The sequence below is a fragment of the Athene noctua genome, chromosome 2 (genome assembly GCF_965140245.1).
Source record: "Athene noctua chromosome 2, bAthNoc1.hap1.1, whole genome shotgun sequence".
NCBI classification, from domain to species: Eukaryota; Metazoa; Chordata; class Aves; order Strigiformes; family Strigidae; genus Athene; species Athene noctua.
Window position 1 is genome coordinate 160,807,608 of NC_134038.1, and position 17,384 is coordinate 160,824,991.

General features: G+C 44.4%; 1 protein-coding gene across 1 annotated transcript in view; it reads left to right on the plus strand.

The window, feature by feature from the left end:
• The window catches only part of LANCL2 (LanC like glutathione S-transferase 2), a 33,426-nt gene extending 17,595 nt beyond the window's left edge, over window positions 1–15,831 (plus strand). The window contains exons 4-9 of the mRNA XM_074900891.1: window positions 69–216; window positions 838–984; window positions 4,412–4,594; window positions 6,683–6,859; window positions 10,091–10,163; window positions 12,502–15,831. Coding sequence (XP_074756992.1) covers window positions 69–216; window positions 838–984; window positions 4,412–4,594; window positions 6,683–6,859; window positions 10,091–10,163; window positions 12,502–12,617 — 844 coding nt within the window. The 3' untranslated portion in view covers window positions 12,618–15,831. The remainder of the gene's footprint in view (window positions 1–68; window positions 217–837; window positions 985–4,411; window positions 4,595–6,682; window positions 6,860–10,090; window positions 10,164–12,501) is intronic.
• The last annotated feature ends 1,553 nt before the right edge of the window (window positions 15,832–17,384 follow it).

Genomic DNA, 17,384 nt, shown 5'->3' on the forward strand with positions numbered 1-17,384 from the left:
ACAATACGTAGCCCAGTGTGATCTCTAAAGAAGATGCTCTCTCTCCCCACCTTCCTTGTCTGATGCAGGCTGTTACAGCTCCAAAGGACAGTTGTAAGCACAGATGCTGAACTTCCAGATGAGCTGCTTTATGGCAGAGCAGGTTACCTATACGCCTTGCTGTACCTGAATACTGAAATTGGTCCTGACACTGTCCCACAGTCAGTTATCAAAGAGGTAAGATACTTTTCTCTCTCTAGTGCCACAGCATCAGTGAGGTTGAACTGGAATCACTCCTTTGCGTAATTCAAGGGATTAAGAGAGAGTTGCTGGAGAGGAGAGGGACCTAGAACTGGGAACTAAGTCTTATCCATCCCTCCAATTTCTTCTCCCTTTCCCTGCTGCCCAGCTGGGACTGAGACAGGCCAGTGCAGGTGGGTCCAGGGCCTGCCATGGAAATCTATCTAATATGTAACTAGTTTTGGAGATCTTAAGGGTGAAAAATTATAAAAAACCCTAAGACAGAAGTGTGGAAGTGTTTAAGTGAAAAGAAGGAGAATTCAGTGTGGGGAAGATACACGACTATTCTGTGGATACCAGAAGCAGAGAAGGCAGGCCTGGAGAAAGTGATTAGAAATATTTATATAATAAATTTCTGCTCTTAGAAATATAAGTGATTTTAATCATGTAGGAAAAATTCCATTTCTGACTCAACTCTGAAATCCAAACAACTTCAATATTACTGCCCCCTCACTGTTTACTGTGGCTTATTCTTTACTGTGGTTTAGTCATGACAAAGCAAAACCTCTGAATCAAAACAAGCAAGACAGACAGAAAGGGGTGTGTTCTCTTTCTTAGGTAATAGATGCTATTATTGAATCGGGGAAAAATTTTTCGAAGGAGGAGCGGAAAACAGAGCGTTGCCCTCTTCTGTACCAGTGGCACAGGAAGCAATATGTTGGAGCAGCCCACGGTGTGGCTGGGATCTATTACATGCTCATGCAGGTAAGAGTGTCTTCTGTGGGCTGGGTTGAAACACCACTGCTTTCTTGTTTTGCATCAGAAGATCTTGCCTTCAGCTTTCATGCATGTGCAGTGCTGTGCTGGGACAGGGTCTCACAACTTGGAGTTAAGACTCTACAGCACAGAACTGTGCAGAGATGCCCTGGTAGCAGACAAAAACTGTGACTCGGGTATCCTCACATTAGAGCGAATTAATCCTGGAGTTGTGGTTCAGAGCCCTGGTGTTGCAGGAGCTGAAGTTTCCTATCATCATTAGAGGCAGTGAGGTGCTTTCCCTCATCCTCATACTTAATTCTTCTGGTGTCTGCAGTTAGACCAGCTAGTTATTCACTTGCCATCCTTCACTCATCAATTTTATGCTGTTCTTAAATGAGTGCACTGCTGATGCCTCCTGTACTGCCCTCCGTGCCCTTCCTCTCTTCTCCACTGTCTTAAAGCTTTTGAAGGCCATCCTTAAAAGACACATTACTCTTCAGTATGCATTTATTCTTTAGATGTTCTTCCTCTTCATTATCCCTTCTATCTCTCCCCCAAACATCTGGTGTTCCTTATGCATTTATGACTCCTGCTTTCTTCTTTCTGTTGTCCTGAGTGAGATTCCTCTCTTTTGTATACCTTCTCTTTCCCACACTTAAATCCATTCCCCCCTGCCCTGAGATTTTCCAAAAGGATTATGATGTTTTTCAAAACAGACCTGTATGTCTTATTTCTGTTGTAGTATCTGGAAAAAATAGCCTTAAGATTAATTACAGAAGATGGCCATAGAGCTGCAAAATTTGTATGTTATCTGTTTCTGTTTTTTAAGGGCTCTGCCAGTCTGTGCATCTTTGTAAATGTTAATTTTCTTACCAGCTCATGCAGAATGACTTTCCTTCAGGCAAGTGGAAGGATTGTACGTCCTCAAAACCCTGAAACTGCATACAAATGTTCACTGCAAAAGTGACTGAGCTGGTATTTGGTGTTGCCACTGCTCAGCTGTTCCTCATTTGCAAAAGATGCTGTAACTCCTCCCCATCTGTTTCAGATTAGCTCACACCACTTCCACCAGTAGCTCAGGCCAAAGCTGCTGACTTTGCTGTGGAAGTGGCTACTGCTCTGCTACCCTGGGGGCATGTCTTAAAATCACTACAGCCATTTTCTGCAGTGACCATCTCACTGGGGCCTCAGACTGCTCTGATTTACTGTGCCCTTATCTTCATGCTTTCTTCAGGAAAGTTGTCCACTCTTTCTGGCTCCCTCATCTTTCTGGCTTCCATTTTTCTTTCCCTGCTAGATTTTTGGAGAAACATCCAGTCCTGTAAAGAAGCCTCTTTAAAGGCTCCATCCTTCATTTACTATTCAAGGCTGATAGCAGAAATAATTGCACAGCACTTTTTGGTTTAAGCAGAAGCTACTCTGTCTACATGTTAAAATCATAAATATATTTTCTTTTATGTATAATTACTGCTTTTAAGAATTGCCACAAAGCCATTGTTTATGCAGCATTAGATTACTGTCTTTTCACTGTACGTTAAATATTGTGAGTCATGCAGGATTGAGTCATCCACTGCAGAAGAAGATGGCATATCGAAGTCCATCCTTTCCCCATCCCTCCCACACCAAATGAGGAGAATTTTCCTGTATTTTCAGAAAAGAATTCAAGATATGGTTTGTTGAGTGGTTGTTTGTCCAACATAGCACCTGAGATGTGAAGGTCACTGATCTTCATTTCAGTACAACACTGTTACGAGGAAACATGTACTGCTGGGTGTATTTAGAAAAGGCTACTGGAAGAGTAAGAGCTCAGCAGTGTTAAATAACTCGTCCAGGAGGTAGAGGGGGAATTCTGAAGTGCTAGCAAGGCATTGCTGTGGGAAGTAGGTGCTGGGAACCTCAGCATCTTGAGCAAAGAGCCTGGATCTGAGAGGCACAAGGGGAGGAGGTTTGTAGAGAGCTCTAGAGCTCTGCTCTTCTTGGATTTACCTCCCAAGGACAGATGGGCTGGGCTTGCCTTGCACAGCTCGAGACTGAAGGCATTTATTGCTGGTGCCCATCCGCTTTGCCTTCTGTTGCCGGGGTGCAGCATGAAATCAGAGCCCTGAAACAAAGCTTTTCCCAGAGCCCCCCCACCCCACAGGTCAGTGTCTTGAGTGAGGGTTGATCAGCTCCAGGGTGTTCTTCATGATAAGCTGATCTGTGTTCAGGTGTACTTCTTATTAGCAGCCTGAAGATTCCTGTTCCACTCAGAAAAGTGCAGAGGTGGAGTTTGCTTGAGGGACCTGGTAGGTAGAAGTCTGGCAAAGCTTTCCTGTCTGAGGTGAAATAGAGGCTTTTGGGTTTTTTAGGTTACTGAAAATACAGCTATTGAAAGTCTTCTTTCATTTGGCTGTAAGACTATCGGTTGTAGCAGTGTGTTCACCTATTGAATGCAGATGTGCTGGAGCTGCTGGGAAATGGTGAAATTGTATGACATCGAGTCAGCAACAAAGACAAGTTATTTAAAAAAACCAAGCTCAGTTATTAGGCTCCTGTAGGCTCAGTTTTTTGCAGTTATTCCCACAGCTTGCAGGAATTCCAGAAATCTGGTAGGCTGTGTGAAAATAAGAGAGCTCTGTTATGCAAATACTGTAAAATGGGCTGGTAGAGGAGGAGATGTCAACAAAGGACAACTGCAGACCCTACAGATACTCAGCTTCTAAACATTTACTTACAAAGAGCATTCAGGTTGATGGATATATTCTCCTTCTGACAAGGATGTAAACTAAATAGAAGAAATGAGAATGAAAATTCAGAAGAGCAGGCTAGAGATGGGTTTGTAGTACAAAGTTGTTTAGCTGCCTGGAGAAGTAGTTGTTGCTTCTGAAGTTGGAAATGCAGATTTATAGCCCATAGCTTCAGGGAGTTTTGTTTATGATGGAAAACTTTAACCTTTATAAACCTTTGCTAGGTATGCCACTACATACACTCTTCTTCATTTATGGGGAAATACAATAGGTTTGTCTACATTAGTTATTTTTAAAACAAAATGCATAACCCTTTGTGTTTTGTTTACTTTGAGCAACGTAGCTATAAAACCATCTTTCTCCTGTAAGTGTTCTCTCCATTTTAAGGTATAAAGAGAGGCCTGAGAGCCTTGAACTCCATATTCTGTTCTGAGTTCTTCCCCAGTCTTTCTGTGTCACCTCCAGTAAGACAGGTAACAACTTGGTGCCCCAATTTCTTTGTCTCTACAGTAGCTGTAAAAACGCTCTTCACGAGGGTATTGTAAGGAGACATTAATTAAATCTGTATGAAGTGATTCAAAGTATTTGGATCAAGGACACATATGTAGGATACTTGAAAATAGATTGTAGAATTAAGCGTTGATACGCAATTTGTTACTACCTCTGTTTATGGTTTTGGTGGTGGGGTTTTTTAATGTTTTCTTTAGCCAATTGCAAATGTGGACCAGGAGACCCTGGCAGAGCTGGTGAAGCCAAGCATTGACTATGTGCGTCATAAAAAATTCAGATCTGGGAACTACCCATCGTCGCTGAGCAATGAGACTGACAGACTGGTTCACTGGTGCCATGGTGCCCCCGGAGTCATCCACATGCTCATGCAAGCTTATAAGGTGAGTCATTCTATGTTCATATAGAGCTCTATTTTTACAGAGACCTGTATGCAGGCCTGTTGGACTGTAAGGCATTTTCCATCTTTCTAGATCCAGGTTTTCAAACCAGAACGCTAGACTAGGCACCTAAAAATCTCAAAATACTCACATAGATATGTTTGTAAAGAGGAAATAGGTGGGTAAAGTTGCTTCTCAGGGTGCTAGTAGTTACTAGACTTTAGGCTTTCTTGGAAACGGGCCATGTATTTAAACAATTTGATATCAGAGTCCTGGGTGTGAGAACATTGACCTAAATTCTTTGAATCTTCATCCCCAGAGTTTTAAGAATTATGTTGGTTTTCAAAAGCGTGGGTTCATGTGTCTTGCCAAAGAAAGCCTTCCATAAATTACTCCATTATTAAGATACAGTGCTTGAGAACCCAGTGTCAGAGCAAAGATCCCAGGCCCCTTCTAGGGCATAAGTACAACCGCTGAGCTACAACAAGCCTACTGTTTGCTTTTCTCCATCCTTAACTAGATTTGCTATCTCTCTTGTGTTTTGTGCTGCTGATTTGCATGACATTTGAAAGTATGCCATTTAATTAAACTTATGCAAATTGATTCTTGCTTTTGACAGCCTTCCTTGGCAGATTCCCTGGTTGGTCTCTGGGTGGGCTGATGAAACGCAGGCTTGGTTTATGGTTACTCATGCTGCTACCTGAAATGCAAACTGTAAATCTCTTACAGCATTGCTGAATGTAGCAGCAATTGCAGATGCTTTTTCTTTGCACTGTGGTAGGAGGTTGACTTAACACTGCAGACTTCTTCTTTTCCTTTTTGTTCCTCCTCCTGCCCGTTCTTTGACCATGCCATGCTTTCCCCAGCACAAAATGTTTTGCAGGAGATAAGAGGGATAGGACCATGTTCTGTTTAGCAGTCTCCTTTCTGACCTCCTTTTATGTTTAAGGTGATGTGGAATATGATGCTTTTCTTTCATTCTTTATATTCTGCATTTAGAAGAAGCAATAAAAAAACCTGGAGTATGTTTTGGTGGCTTTGCTTTCATAGCAAGCACAGGGACTTGTGATAAGACGGCAGTGCTTGTCCTGGAAATCAAATGCTGTTGCCAGGCCTCAATTTGAAATGTTGCAGCTAAGTAGCTGACAAACCCTGTTGAGAGAGGGACTTCCTTTATCACGTTTGTGGATTTAAGAATCTTGCATGTTAAATGCTTCTATTATCTTATTAAATAGCCTGGCAGGGGATGCCATCTCTAGGAGACTAAGTCTACAGTAGTGTATCAGTTACTGGGAGTTTTTTGTTGTTTTGTTGATCCGTAGAGTGACTTAGGCAAAAGGGAGCAAAAAAGTAGCCTTATAAAGGTGGAAGTCTGGTGGTCTTCAGCTAAATTACTTGCTTTTGTTTTCTTCTTTCTTGACCGGCATTCCGCGACCAAAATGCACTTAAGTTGCAATAAACTTTGCAAAATTGATCCTTTGCCCAAACTGGCTAGTGCTTCTGAGTATTTTCAATACAAATACTAGTCAAGATAATTTGTACCTGTACTTGTGACAGAGAAAAGAGCCCTGTGCTGTGCAAAGAGATATTCTTGTTCATTTTTGACATGGAATTGAAGGCAGATGGTGAGTAGCCAGGAAGAATTACTGAGGATGACCGGGCCCTAGCCCCTTAGGAACAGATTTGATAGCCAGTATATTCTGTGTTACATTTCTTGGAGGCAAGAATTACATTTCTGTATTTCAGACTAAATGATTTTGTGGTTTGGGAATGGAGGGGAGAAGCAAAAAAGGACCATGTACCCTTCAAATAGATTATGGGTTGTAGAACCAAGGGCCTTGAACTTGAGCTTTTCCTTTGGGGTCCTGATATCAGAAACAAAATGTCGAGAAGTTCCTTGTTTTTCCATGCAGGGAAAGGAGAAACACCTTAGTAAGAAAAGTCTATGATGAATGGATTATTAAAATTCAAAATAAATGGTACATGGAAAAAACCCCACACCAACAGCAAAATATCTCTCAGGTTCAGCTGCCTTTTGTTTTCATTAATATTTCAATTTATGTGTGTTTATTCTCTGTTTTCATTTCACAGACTTTTAAAGAGGATAAATATTTGAAAGATGCTATGGATTGTAGCGATGTCATCTGGCAGAGAGGTTTATTGAGAAAAGGATATGGGATCTGCCACGGTACTGCTGGCAATGGCTACTCCTTCTTGTCTCTCTATAACCTAACTCAGGACAAAAAGTACCTCTACCGAGCTTGCAAGGTGAGCTCTGCAGCATCCCAACAAAATTACTGTTCCATTTCACATCATAACACCCGTGCAAGACTAAACTGTGATTGCAGTGGGCTGTTGTATGCTAGAGCTGGAGCTGGCTGGGACAACAGGGTCCTGCCAGTTGCTCCCCTTTATTCACACTTCATCTGGGCAGCTTCAGCTGTGTATGTGGGGCACACAGAGTGAAACATGCAAATATTCTGCAAGGGGGGAAGAACTGAACACATATTCAGAAGAAAATAGAGTCTGAAAATCAGCCTGCCTGAAAAATTACAGACTACTGTTATGTGGTGCTAATTATTCCATTGAGACATCCGCTGTTGTCCTCAGCTCCTCAAGCAATACTGTTTTTCAGTCTTTTGTAATTATTTGTTTTCAGACTAGTGTCTGTTTGGGACTTTTAGAGCTCTGAATTGCAGTTATTAAATCACTTAGATTTTTTTGTTTGTTTGTTTCATCTATACAAATTGCAGAGAAAGACACATGCAGAATTTTTCCACTGGAATTGTCCAGATTCTGCTATCAGCTCTGACTATCCTAGCAGTTACCGAAGGAGAAGGCTTTTTCTGCCTCTGGTTCCTCATCTCATAAGACTTCCGTTTTGTATGGATTTGTTATGGTTGTTTTTCCCAGCTTAATTCACTGATACTAGGTCTCAGATTGCATACATAGCTTTTAAAAAGTATTGCAATGGGAACCTTGATGAGTTGCTTCTTAGGTGCTTTTAGATGAGTGCTAGCCATATGTAAAGCTGTTGTGTTCATCTCCACTGTCAACAGAGCTTTAAAAAGTTGCTGCTTGTCTCACATTGACCAAAGCATCACACCATGAGGATACCTGTGGGCACACCTGTATCCTAGAGAATGTGATTAACCCTCTAGCACTCCCACGGCGAATGGGTGGCTTTGTTTCTTGTGGGCTGACCCCCTGCTGGCGCATGAGCCACGGCACCGAGCAGGTATTGCTGTTGGCACAGCTGTCGGGCTGTTGCTGCCATCCACGGTGCTAGTACATCTTCCGTGGCTTCTGCAGCATGGGCAGCTCCTCTTGGTGCTGCATTTCTGGCCCAAGAGAGCCACCATGTTCTTCCATACCAAGCTAGGGAAAAGCATGTGTATCTGTTTCAAACCCAAAGAAGGCAGAGGCTCGGTTACAACCCTGAAACCCCTCTGAGAAGGAAGATGTGGCACGGTGGCCAAAGACCGTTTGCTGGAGGTGTCCAGCACAGTCAAGTCTGGCAGTGGATTTGCAGCCATTCCGCATTTTAGCATCTCCCAGCATTCAGTCAGGCCCTTCGGGCTCTCACAGGGGAAATCTTGACACAGGCAGAGGAATCTGCTTGTCTGGCATTCTTGAAATCTTTCCTTTTTGAGCCAGAGCGCAGGGAAACAAGTGTGCAAAGGCCTGAGCAGAACTAGATGGTTCCCCCCCAGGGATGTTTGCTCACTGAAAACATGAGGCCCGGGGGAAGGAATGTGTCCAGGAATCGCTGGTTACCTCCATGGAACTATTTCACAAATTAACCATCAGAGCTTGAAAGGCCATGGCTCACAGAGACCCTTGGTTTGTGCTTCTCACTTTGGGCTTTGCAGCTTTTCTCCAGCATTATCAGACGGAGTCCCAGGAGGCTGAGCTGTTCCTTGCTGGCCTGCCTGTGAGAGGAGAGAGGGGCTGCAGCATCCTGGGCTTCAGGCAGCAGAGAGCATCCGAGCCCTGTGCTTCTCGGCATGGTGATTAAGCCACTGCTGATGGCAAGCGTGCCCAGTCTGCGTGACAAATAATGGCAGATGTCTTCCTACTTATAAGAGATTTCTGTTTTTTTTCCCCTTGGTTTAACAAAGATATTAGTGTGGCTTACTGGATCTGTGAGTTGTGCTGAAGCTATGAACTTGTAAAGGATGGTTGTGCTTCAGTAGCCTGGGGTGCATTTTTTTAATTTCTGTTGCAGTTTCCAAGCTGGCAGTAATAATAAAGGCTAGTATGCAATAAGATGTGGATGTTGCAAGAATTTATTGTAGTTTAGAAACATGCCATAAACATGTTCAGTCCTCACATAGAAGAGATTACACACAGAATTAAACCTTGGTTTGAAGATGTATACCCACAGAGGGGGGGGGGCAAAAATGTTTAATCAGTTCTCAATAACAGCGTGAGCCAGTGTTTGTGTTTGGGTTTTTTGCTGGGTTTCCTCAAGACATTCCCACACATGCACACATCCCTACCAGGAAAAGAAAAAATCCATCCTCCAGTAAACATTTAAACAGAAGAGCGTGGGGGGAAGAAGGGAGGAGATATCACCCTTCATGCTCCTGTTGAACTGGCTCTGGAGGCATATTCAAACCAACTCTCTGTATATCTATCTATCTCCAACTCTAGAGCCAGGGCACCCTCTAGTTAGTAGGATGATCGGTGTGCTAACACATTGCCCAAATTGCAGGGGGAGCAGGGAGAGACCTTCTTTGGTTTGCGGGCATCTTCTCACTCTGTTTTGAATAAGCAGTCGTTTGCTTCCAAGCACAGAAATGCCAGGGGAATTTGTGGCCTCCTCTATGCTCTGAGGAGTCATAAAGGAGAAATAGGTGGTTGTTATTAAATTGACCCAGATGCAGTTCATAAGTCATATATGTCTAATGGTAGCTACTGCAGCAGTGGTGATCAAACTCAAGAAAGGCACTGTTAACTCTTTTTAATGGTATTCCATCTTCTGCAACAAAATATTGATGACCATAATTGCCTAACTGTATTTATAATGATTTTTCATCAGGCTTGGAGAGAGCAAATAAATAAAACTAAGTAATAGTATCTGGAGATTTAATGCTCTAAATTAGTACACAGAAGTGAAAGAAAACCAAAATGCAATTAACAACCTTAAATCGTGGGCATGTGGATAAATTAAGCACCGAGGCAGATAAGAAACTGATACAGTATTAGAAGAATTTTGCCCTTGAAGATGGGTGTATCTGTTTTCACAGCATTTCTCAGTGATGTGTAGCAGGGTTGATTTACAGAGAACAGGAGTTAAGTACAGCCCACCTAATTACATTGTTGTGAAACTGAATCTTGTGCTCTTGAGATACATATCCTAAAGCCTCATGGCAGCCTTGTCACAGTTGGACTGGGACAGATTGATCTTGGACAGCAATGTCTGTGTTGTGTCTCTGCTTACGCAATCTTAAATTTAAAAAAAAAAAATTATTTTTTTTTTAAAATGTTTTCCAGTTTGCTGAATGGTGTTTGGAGTATGGTGCACATGGATGTCGTATTCCTGACCGACCTTACTCTCTCTTTGAAGGTACAGTGACGGTGTTGCAAATGGTACTGTATTACGGAGGAAAGAAGGGCAACCTTGCAGGTGCATGCTTAGGAGTTGGGAAATCTATGGTGGGCTCCTCTGCTATTAAAAATAGACCCATCAACTACCACCACCTCTGCCTAAAAGAAAGCCAGGGCCAGGGGGAGAAAAAAGCAAAAGAAAAATAATTCACTATCATGACTTTCACTTTTGGTTGCACTTCAGCAGTTCGCAGTGTAAAGCCAGTGCCACTGTTATTCTTGAATGAAATTCTGCTGCTCTGATGACTCCTGACTTAAAGCAAAAGAGATGTTGGAGCAATGATTTTGTCTCAGGTGCTCACGTTGCAGAGGGACTGGGCAGAGCAGCAGCTGTGGTAGAGGGGTCTTAAAGTAGTTGCTGGCATTTCAGAACTAGATCTTCTCTGCTGTAATGCTAAAACAAGGAAAAGCGAGTTTTAATATGAACCCAAATCACTTGGACAGAAAAGAAACGCAGAGTTCTTAGGGACTTTTCTGTAAACTCAAAGATGTTCCTAAATACTTTCCTAGAGCTTTGTATTTTATTGTATTGTAATTTATTTTCTATTCCCTGTCATTTTAGAAACACAGAAGCCAAGGAATCATAGACCCAAGTAGCATTTTAAGTAGCACTTCTGCTTCATGAACAATGAGCCTAGTGTGCCACCTATCACAAATACATGAAATTACAGCAAACCTAATAGGATTATTTTAAAAATAAGCCAATCCAAACTGTGAACGCAAGAGAGCAGTAGTTATATGCATCCCTTCTAAATACAGAGTTACTGTCTTCATGTTTAAGGGAGAAAAGTATAAGTATTCTTATTCCTAGTGCTCCCTTGCATGCACTTGTAGAGGGAAAAGCAGGCATGCAATCTGTTGTAGAGAGAGCTTTGAAATTTGTTGAGAAAGTGAAGTAGTGGCAACAGTAGAATGATTTGTGCTTTAATGTTGACATAGAGCTTTTATTTTAGTTTTTCAATGTCAGTGATTTTTAAAGAAAAATCTAGAAGTTTAAATATGAGACAAAGAAGTCGAATTTTGGGGGGAATTTTTGTAGCCAAAATTGTGCGTGAAGTTGTCCAATTCTGCACGTATGTGCACACTTTCAGTGGAAGTTGCATGTGCATCTTAAGGCACTGTCTTAATCATTTCATTTGCATCAGATGCTCTATTTAGGAAGGTTCCTTTGTATGTGCTTAGCTGTTGATAAAATAGGATTTTAGCTTGATCATAGAACTGTGCTTGTCCTGCTGTTGGGTGTCTCTGTTGTCTGTCACCCTAAAAATTTTATTACATGATGCTGGTGTTGGTGCTTCAAGTTCTGGGTGACCTCTTTATGAACAGAGAACAAATGAATCAGCAATAGCGTGGCCAGCAGGGACAGGGAAGGGATCTTACCCCTGTACTCGGCTCTGGTGAGGCCGCACCTCGATGACTGGGTTCAGTTTTGGGCCCCTCACTACAAAAAGGCCATTGAATGACTCGAGCGTGTCCAGAGAAGGGCAACGGAGCTGGTGCAGGGTCTGGAGCACAGGTCTGATGGGGAGCGGCTGAGGGAACTGGGGGGGTTTAGTCTGGAGAAGAGGAGGCTGAGGGGAGACCTCATCGCCCTCTACAGCTCCCTGAAAGGAGGGTGCAGAGAGCTGGGGATGAGTCTCTTGAACCAAGGAACAGTGATAGGACAAGAGAGAATGGCCTCAAATTGTACCAGAGAAGGTTTAGACTGGCTCTTAGGAAGCATTTCTTTGCAGAAGGGGTTGTTGGGTGTTGGAATGGGCTGCCCAGGGCAGGGGTGGAGTCCCCATCCCTGGAGGGGTTTAAGAGTCAGGTTGACCCAACGCTGAGGGATCTGGTGGAGTTGGGAACTGTCAGTGTGAGGTTAATGGTTGGACTGGAGGATCTTCAAGGTCTTTTCCAACCAAGATCATTCTGTGATTCTGTGAATCTATACATCACAAGTATAACAAAGTTTTGCCTTTGTTTTTTAAGCAGTGAAATGACAAGCAAGAGCTGCTAAATTTCTGAAGGACAGTCCAAACTGGGATTTACTTTTTCTTGATTCAAGTAGCATTGAGATTGTGCAGCTGAAAAGATGGTAGCAGAGATTGTGGTTCTTGCCTTTAATCTCATGAAGTACAACTTGGTTTCCTGGGCAAAGTACAGATGAACTTGCCTTTCTATAGGCCCTAAGTTCACCTCTTCAAAAAAAAAAAATCTAGTGAGGAGGTTTTCAAGCACGTGCTTTTGCCTTTGCTGTCATCTATGCTATTTTAATGTCAAAGATGCACAAAGATCTCTTTCTCATTATGTTTTAGGCATGGCTGGAGCTATTCACTTCCTCTCAGATATTTCAGTACCGGAGACTTCCCAGTTTCCAGCGTTTGAACTCAGACCTCAAAGGAGGGAAAACAAAGTGGAACAGGACAGCTAAAAGATCATTTTGAAAGGAAACTGATGCCAAAAGAGATGAGACTGTATAGTGCCTCTGATACTGAACCAACTCAACTCTGAACCAACGGATGGATAAACCCCTTTTCTCACCCCGCCCCGGCCCAAAGGACCATGAAGTCATTAGAGCATGAATGGGAGAAGCCACACTTAAACTTGAACAAGTGACACGTTCAGATGTAGGACAAGAGAAGTCAAGTCTTGAACTTTCTCTCTTCCGTTGTATTTGTCTTCTTCAGGTCTTTGACATGCTCTGCATGTTTATTGGTGTTGTGTGTTGATCCGAGTCTTTCGTTGTTAGCAAAAAGCTGGTCTGTGTGTGAATCTCCGTCCTGTACCTTCATGCATGACTCACAACAGTAGTGTTGCTTTCTGCAACGCGGTTACTCGGAGAGTTCCACCTCGTGCCAGAGAGTTCGCTGCAGGATGGTGCCCAGCTCCACTGGTGAGCTGACAACTTTAAAAAGAGATGAAAAACATTTTTACGTTCATGTTTTTCTGCTTTTTTTCCCCACAGTCCCTAGAAGCTAAGTTGGTGGAGATCAGCCTTTTTTGATAAAGAGATACGAGGCCACCTCTCTTTTCAGAAACTTAGCAGGTTGGAAGGGGCCTTGACTTACCTTTCACTGCTGTTGTGCTGTTGTGGGAGGTTTTTTTTGAAAGCCTGGAAGAGAGGCACCCTTTGATACCTGCACCTGGTTAGCATGTTAGGCACTTACAGCAGGGTGGAGACGCTTGTCCCCACCTCTGCAAAGCCCCATCCCGTGGCATGAGCTTACGCTGCTGCTGGAGTCACCTCTTCTAACCTCCTGCTGCCACCAGCAGCACGGCAGGGACACCCTAACTGTGCTTCTCCTCTCCGTGGTTTTGTAATTAACCTGTCCTGCAGCATCTAGTATACAAATGAGTAAGGGAGGGCATCGGGGCCGTTTCTCATGCCAGTAACTCAGGATGACTGTTGCTTCTGAAGCAAGGCGTGATTTGTTCTGGGCCCTTCCCTCCCTCTCCAAGCCCTGCTGCATTTAGCCCGCGTAGTATGACAGGAGCGATAAATACCAGCTGCTTGTGGAGGCTGCAGAAGATTAATGAGCAATATGAAACCATTTCTGGGGGCTGTAACTGAAGTTTATTTCATCTTAAAATCCAAACAGAAAAGGCCCTTTGCCCTTAGTTTTAACTGTGCTGCTAGTGCTTTGCTTCTCCTTGTAGTGTGGTGGGTTGTGAAATACTAAACCTGCCTCCTGGTGCTCTTGAGTATCGGGCTCTCGGTTTGGGAGGAGAAGTGGGGACACACTCTGAGTACACTTACAGCAGGCTTACGCGTTGGAGATGGTGTGTGCTTACTGCTTGGGGAAGGAAAATAAGCACAGCACGCTCGCTCAGGCTCTGTTGTCATCCTTCCCCCAGGTCTCCCTGTGCTCTGTCATTCCAGGTGTTTATTTTAATTGATATCTTCTGCTGGGTGTGAGCATGACAGACGGCAGAGGGTTTGACTTTCGGGTGCACGCCGGGATACCTGTGACCTGCAGGCCATCTGCCGAGCACTGCTGTTTGCAGGCGGGCTTGGGGATGCCTTGTGCTCCTGCATAAATCTCTGAGTGGTAGCAGGTGACTTCTGTGAACTTCATCGTGTCTGCTGCCGAATCCACTGGGATGTTCATAATCCCCACGTTCAGTTCTGCTGGGCAACAGCAGCAGGGACAGTGTAATAGCACCGTGTAGCTCCTCTGCTGCTTCATCACCTCGGACTGAAACACAGGGGGCAGTGGGAGGGACTTTTCCACCCCTCCGGCAAAGGGCAGGAGATGAGGTGGGGGGCACTGAACCCAGCTGCATCTCTACAGCCAGGGATGGGGGAAGATGCTGAGTGGCAGCGGGAGTGAGGGATGCTGCACAGTGGGGTGAAGCAAACCGGAGCAGAGGGATGGGTGAGGCGGGGGAGAGCTGATGACAGGGGGGCAATGCCCAGAGCACACCGGTAGAGGTCATCTCGAGTGAGCTGTTCTCCGTCTGACTCCCTGTTTTCTCTCTTCAGCCTGTGGATCGCTGATCCTGCCCGTAGATGAGCCAGGGAGGAAGCTTGCCCAGGCTGAACTCTCACAGAAATTCTAACAAAGGAGCTCGATGGCAGCTCTTATCTTGTTGCACATCGCCCCCACCCCTTTTTTTCCTTCCCCTCCGCTGTGACTGCAGAGCATGTGGGGTGGGTTAACAGGGGTGGCTTGCCAGGTTTGCAGGAACTGCCTGCAAACACAGAACGGAAGCCACAGGCCTTCCTGGCAAACTCCATGTGTGTGTTGTGCTGACTGCTTAATTAGGGGGTCAACAGGCAGGTTTTTCCATTCAGTGGTTATATTCATATATGCCTTTTTGGCTGCTGAGCTTTCAATGGCACCTGTGGGAGGTGATTTTGGCTGGCTGGAGACCAGGGAGAATTAAAACTTGCTGGTTTAATAAAATATATAGGTATATACACACTTAGAACAGCTTAATACTGAGCAGATCTCCCAAGATCTATTGAAATAATGAGCAAGTCAGCTACCAGCTCTTTCTGTACCGTAGCCAGCCTTCTGCTGCAGTGGAGCCTGGATTCTCCACAGAATCCTCTTGGAATTGAGCAGGACTGGAAACTTATTAAGTTGGGAAGCATCTGACAGTGCGTCTGCCTCATCCTCCTCACGTGACTTTCCCCGTGGCTCCTCCTTTCTGTTCGTCGCAGCGTTGTGATATTTAGGTGGCCCATTAGGAGAGGATATTGTGTGAAGGTGAAAAAATGCATTTCACCAAGGTGTTGTTTTCAGAAATCACATCAAACTAAAAATGTGGAAAATGTTTTAATATTCCCTGGTTTGCTTTGTCTGTGTGTAATAGTCCCATCTGTTGCAAAAAGCAGTAGTGTTAAAAATGGAGATGCTCTTTGGGCAGAAAAAAAGAGGAAAAAAATGCTGATGTTTTGTTCTTTAGCTTTAGTAGTAAAGATCAAGCAATGTGGTGGTAATTTGTGTGGTTGTGTTTTTCCCGTTTTACTCCTTCCTTCCCTCCAGCACTGTGGTGATAGCTGTCCCACTGATCTGACTGCTGAACCCCCTCCTGATCTCATAGACCTATGGGATGAAACACATGCCAGGGAGCGGGCAAATGGCTTTGATTTAACCTTCAACTTTTACCAGTACCGCAGGCCCCTCTACTGCTGCTTCTCCCGGGTGATTTTCAGTGTACATTGCTTAGTGCAAAGCCTTGCTTTCCTTTCTGGTCACACAGGTCCTGTCAGACAGTTTGCAGCTAAAGCCTGACTCATGATTAGCTAGCTTTTAAGAACACATGTATAAAATGTCCAGCTGACAAACATCTGTTTTCCAGATTTGAGAATGCTTGATGATTTTCTCTAGCTAGGCAGAAGGAAACTTCAAGTTCCTGTTTCACAGAGCCCCACATGCCACTCATTGCCCCCTTTGTCACGCTTTTTTGGAATTCATAGCGTTATTTCTGGTCTGTTGGCAGGGACCTGAAGATGATCTGTATAAATTCAGCTGTAGCTAGGTAAGTGTGTCAGGGCTTTTCTAGCATAACAGTTCCCTGTAGCGTCAAACTAGGGTAGGACAGAGAGGTGGGAAGAAGCATATGTGCTGTGTGTCAGGCAGCAGTCTTTCTCCCAATGAAATTGTTGACTTTTCCCCCATTTGTTTTCATTGGGTTTTATGTCAATTCACAGGCGCAGGAGCCCAGTCTGCAGGGCAGAGCAACTGATTTGTACGCAGGGAGCAGCAGCGACCTGTCTTGAGCCACTGCTTCTCCTTGACGTCTGCAAGGGGGCTGCTGTAAATCCAACTGCAGCTATTAGATAAGCTAGGGTTAGGTAGCAGGAGAAAAATGTAGAGAGAAAAAACCAGATAGGGATACATACACCTGTCCTTGTGACTTGTCTCACTACAGAAAGCCAAAATAATACATACGTGCAGCTGAGGTCCTCTTTCGTCTGCAGGGGCTGGGGTCGGAGGGCTGCTTGACTTGTCACTGTTCCCTCTGCCGTCTCTGCTGTCCCCTTCACCCTGCAGCACGTGGCAGCTTGGGACAGGGCTTGCCAGTTGCTCCTCTCCTCTGGGAGAGCATTAATATCTAGCAGTTGCTTTATCAAAAGTGCCTCATGGCTGACCTGCGTGCCAAAAAGTGGCTTCTTGGGTATATGCATTTAAAACTAACCTCTCTGAGGGGGTTGGGGTTGGTTTTTTGTTTGTTTGAAGTAGGGAGGAAAGAGCAATGCTTCCTTGCCTGGAAAATGTAGTCCCAGCTGTTTGTCTTCACAGCAGTGTAAACTGTCACAGGGCTCTACAGAAAAGGAAAAAAAAAAACACCCACAAAACAAAAAAGCTTGTCGCTACATTATCTGTTCCCAACATGACCTGGCAGCCCCAAACAGAAATGGCAGGGTTGGTACCCTCCTTGTCAAACTGGGGCCTATTTGCAGCACAACTGATGAGTCAGCCTGCTAATTACCGAGAGGCACAGCAGGTGATGTTTGCCCCACTCCTATGAGCCACGGAGCACCAGGGAGGAGGAGGGAGAATTGAGAACAAAGATCCGTGAATTAAGACTGAGCTGCTCCAGCGGCTGCCTCGCTGGGCGCCCATGCCTTGGCAGGGCTGTTCCAGCTGCCCCGCGCCTGGCAGCGAGTGCTAGGGCTGCATGTTTGCTGTGAGGCTGAGGAACCAAACCTGAACCCTCGGACTGCAGTGAACTTAAGTCACAGAAT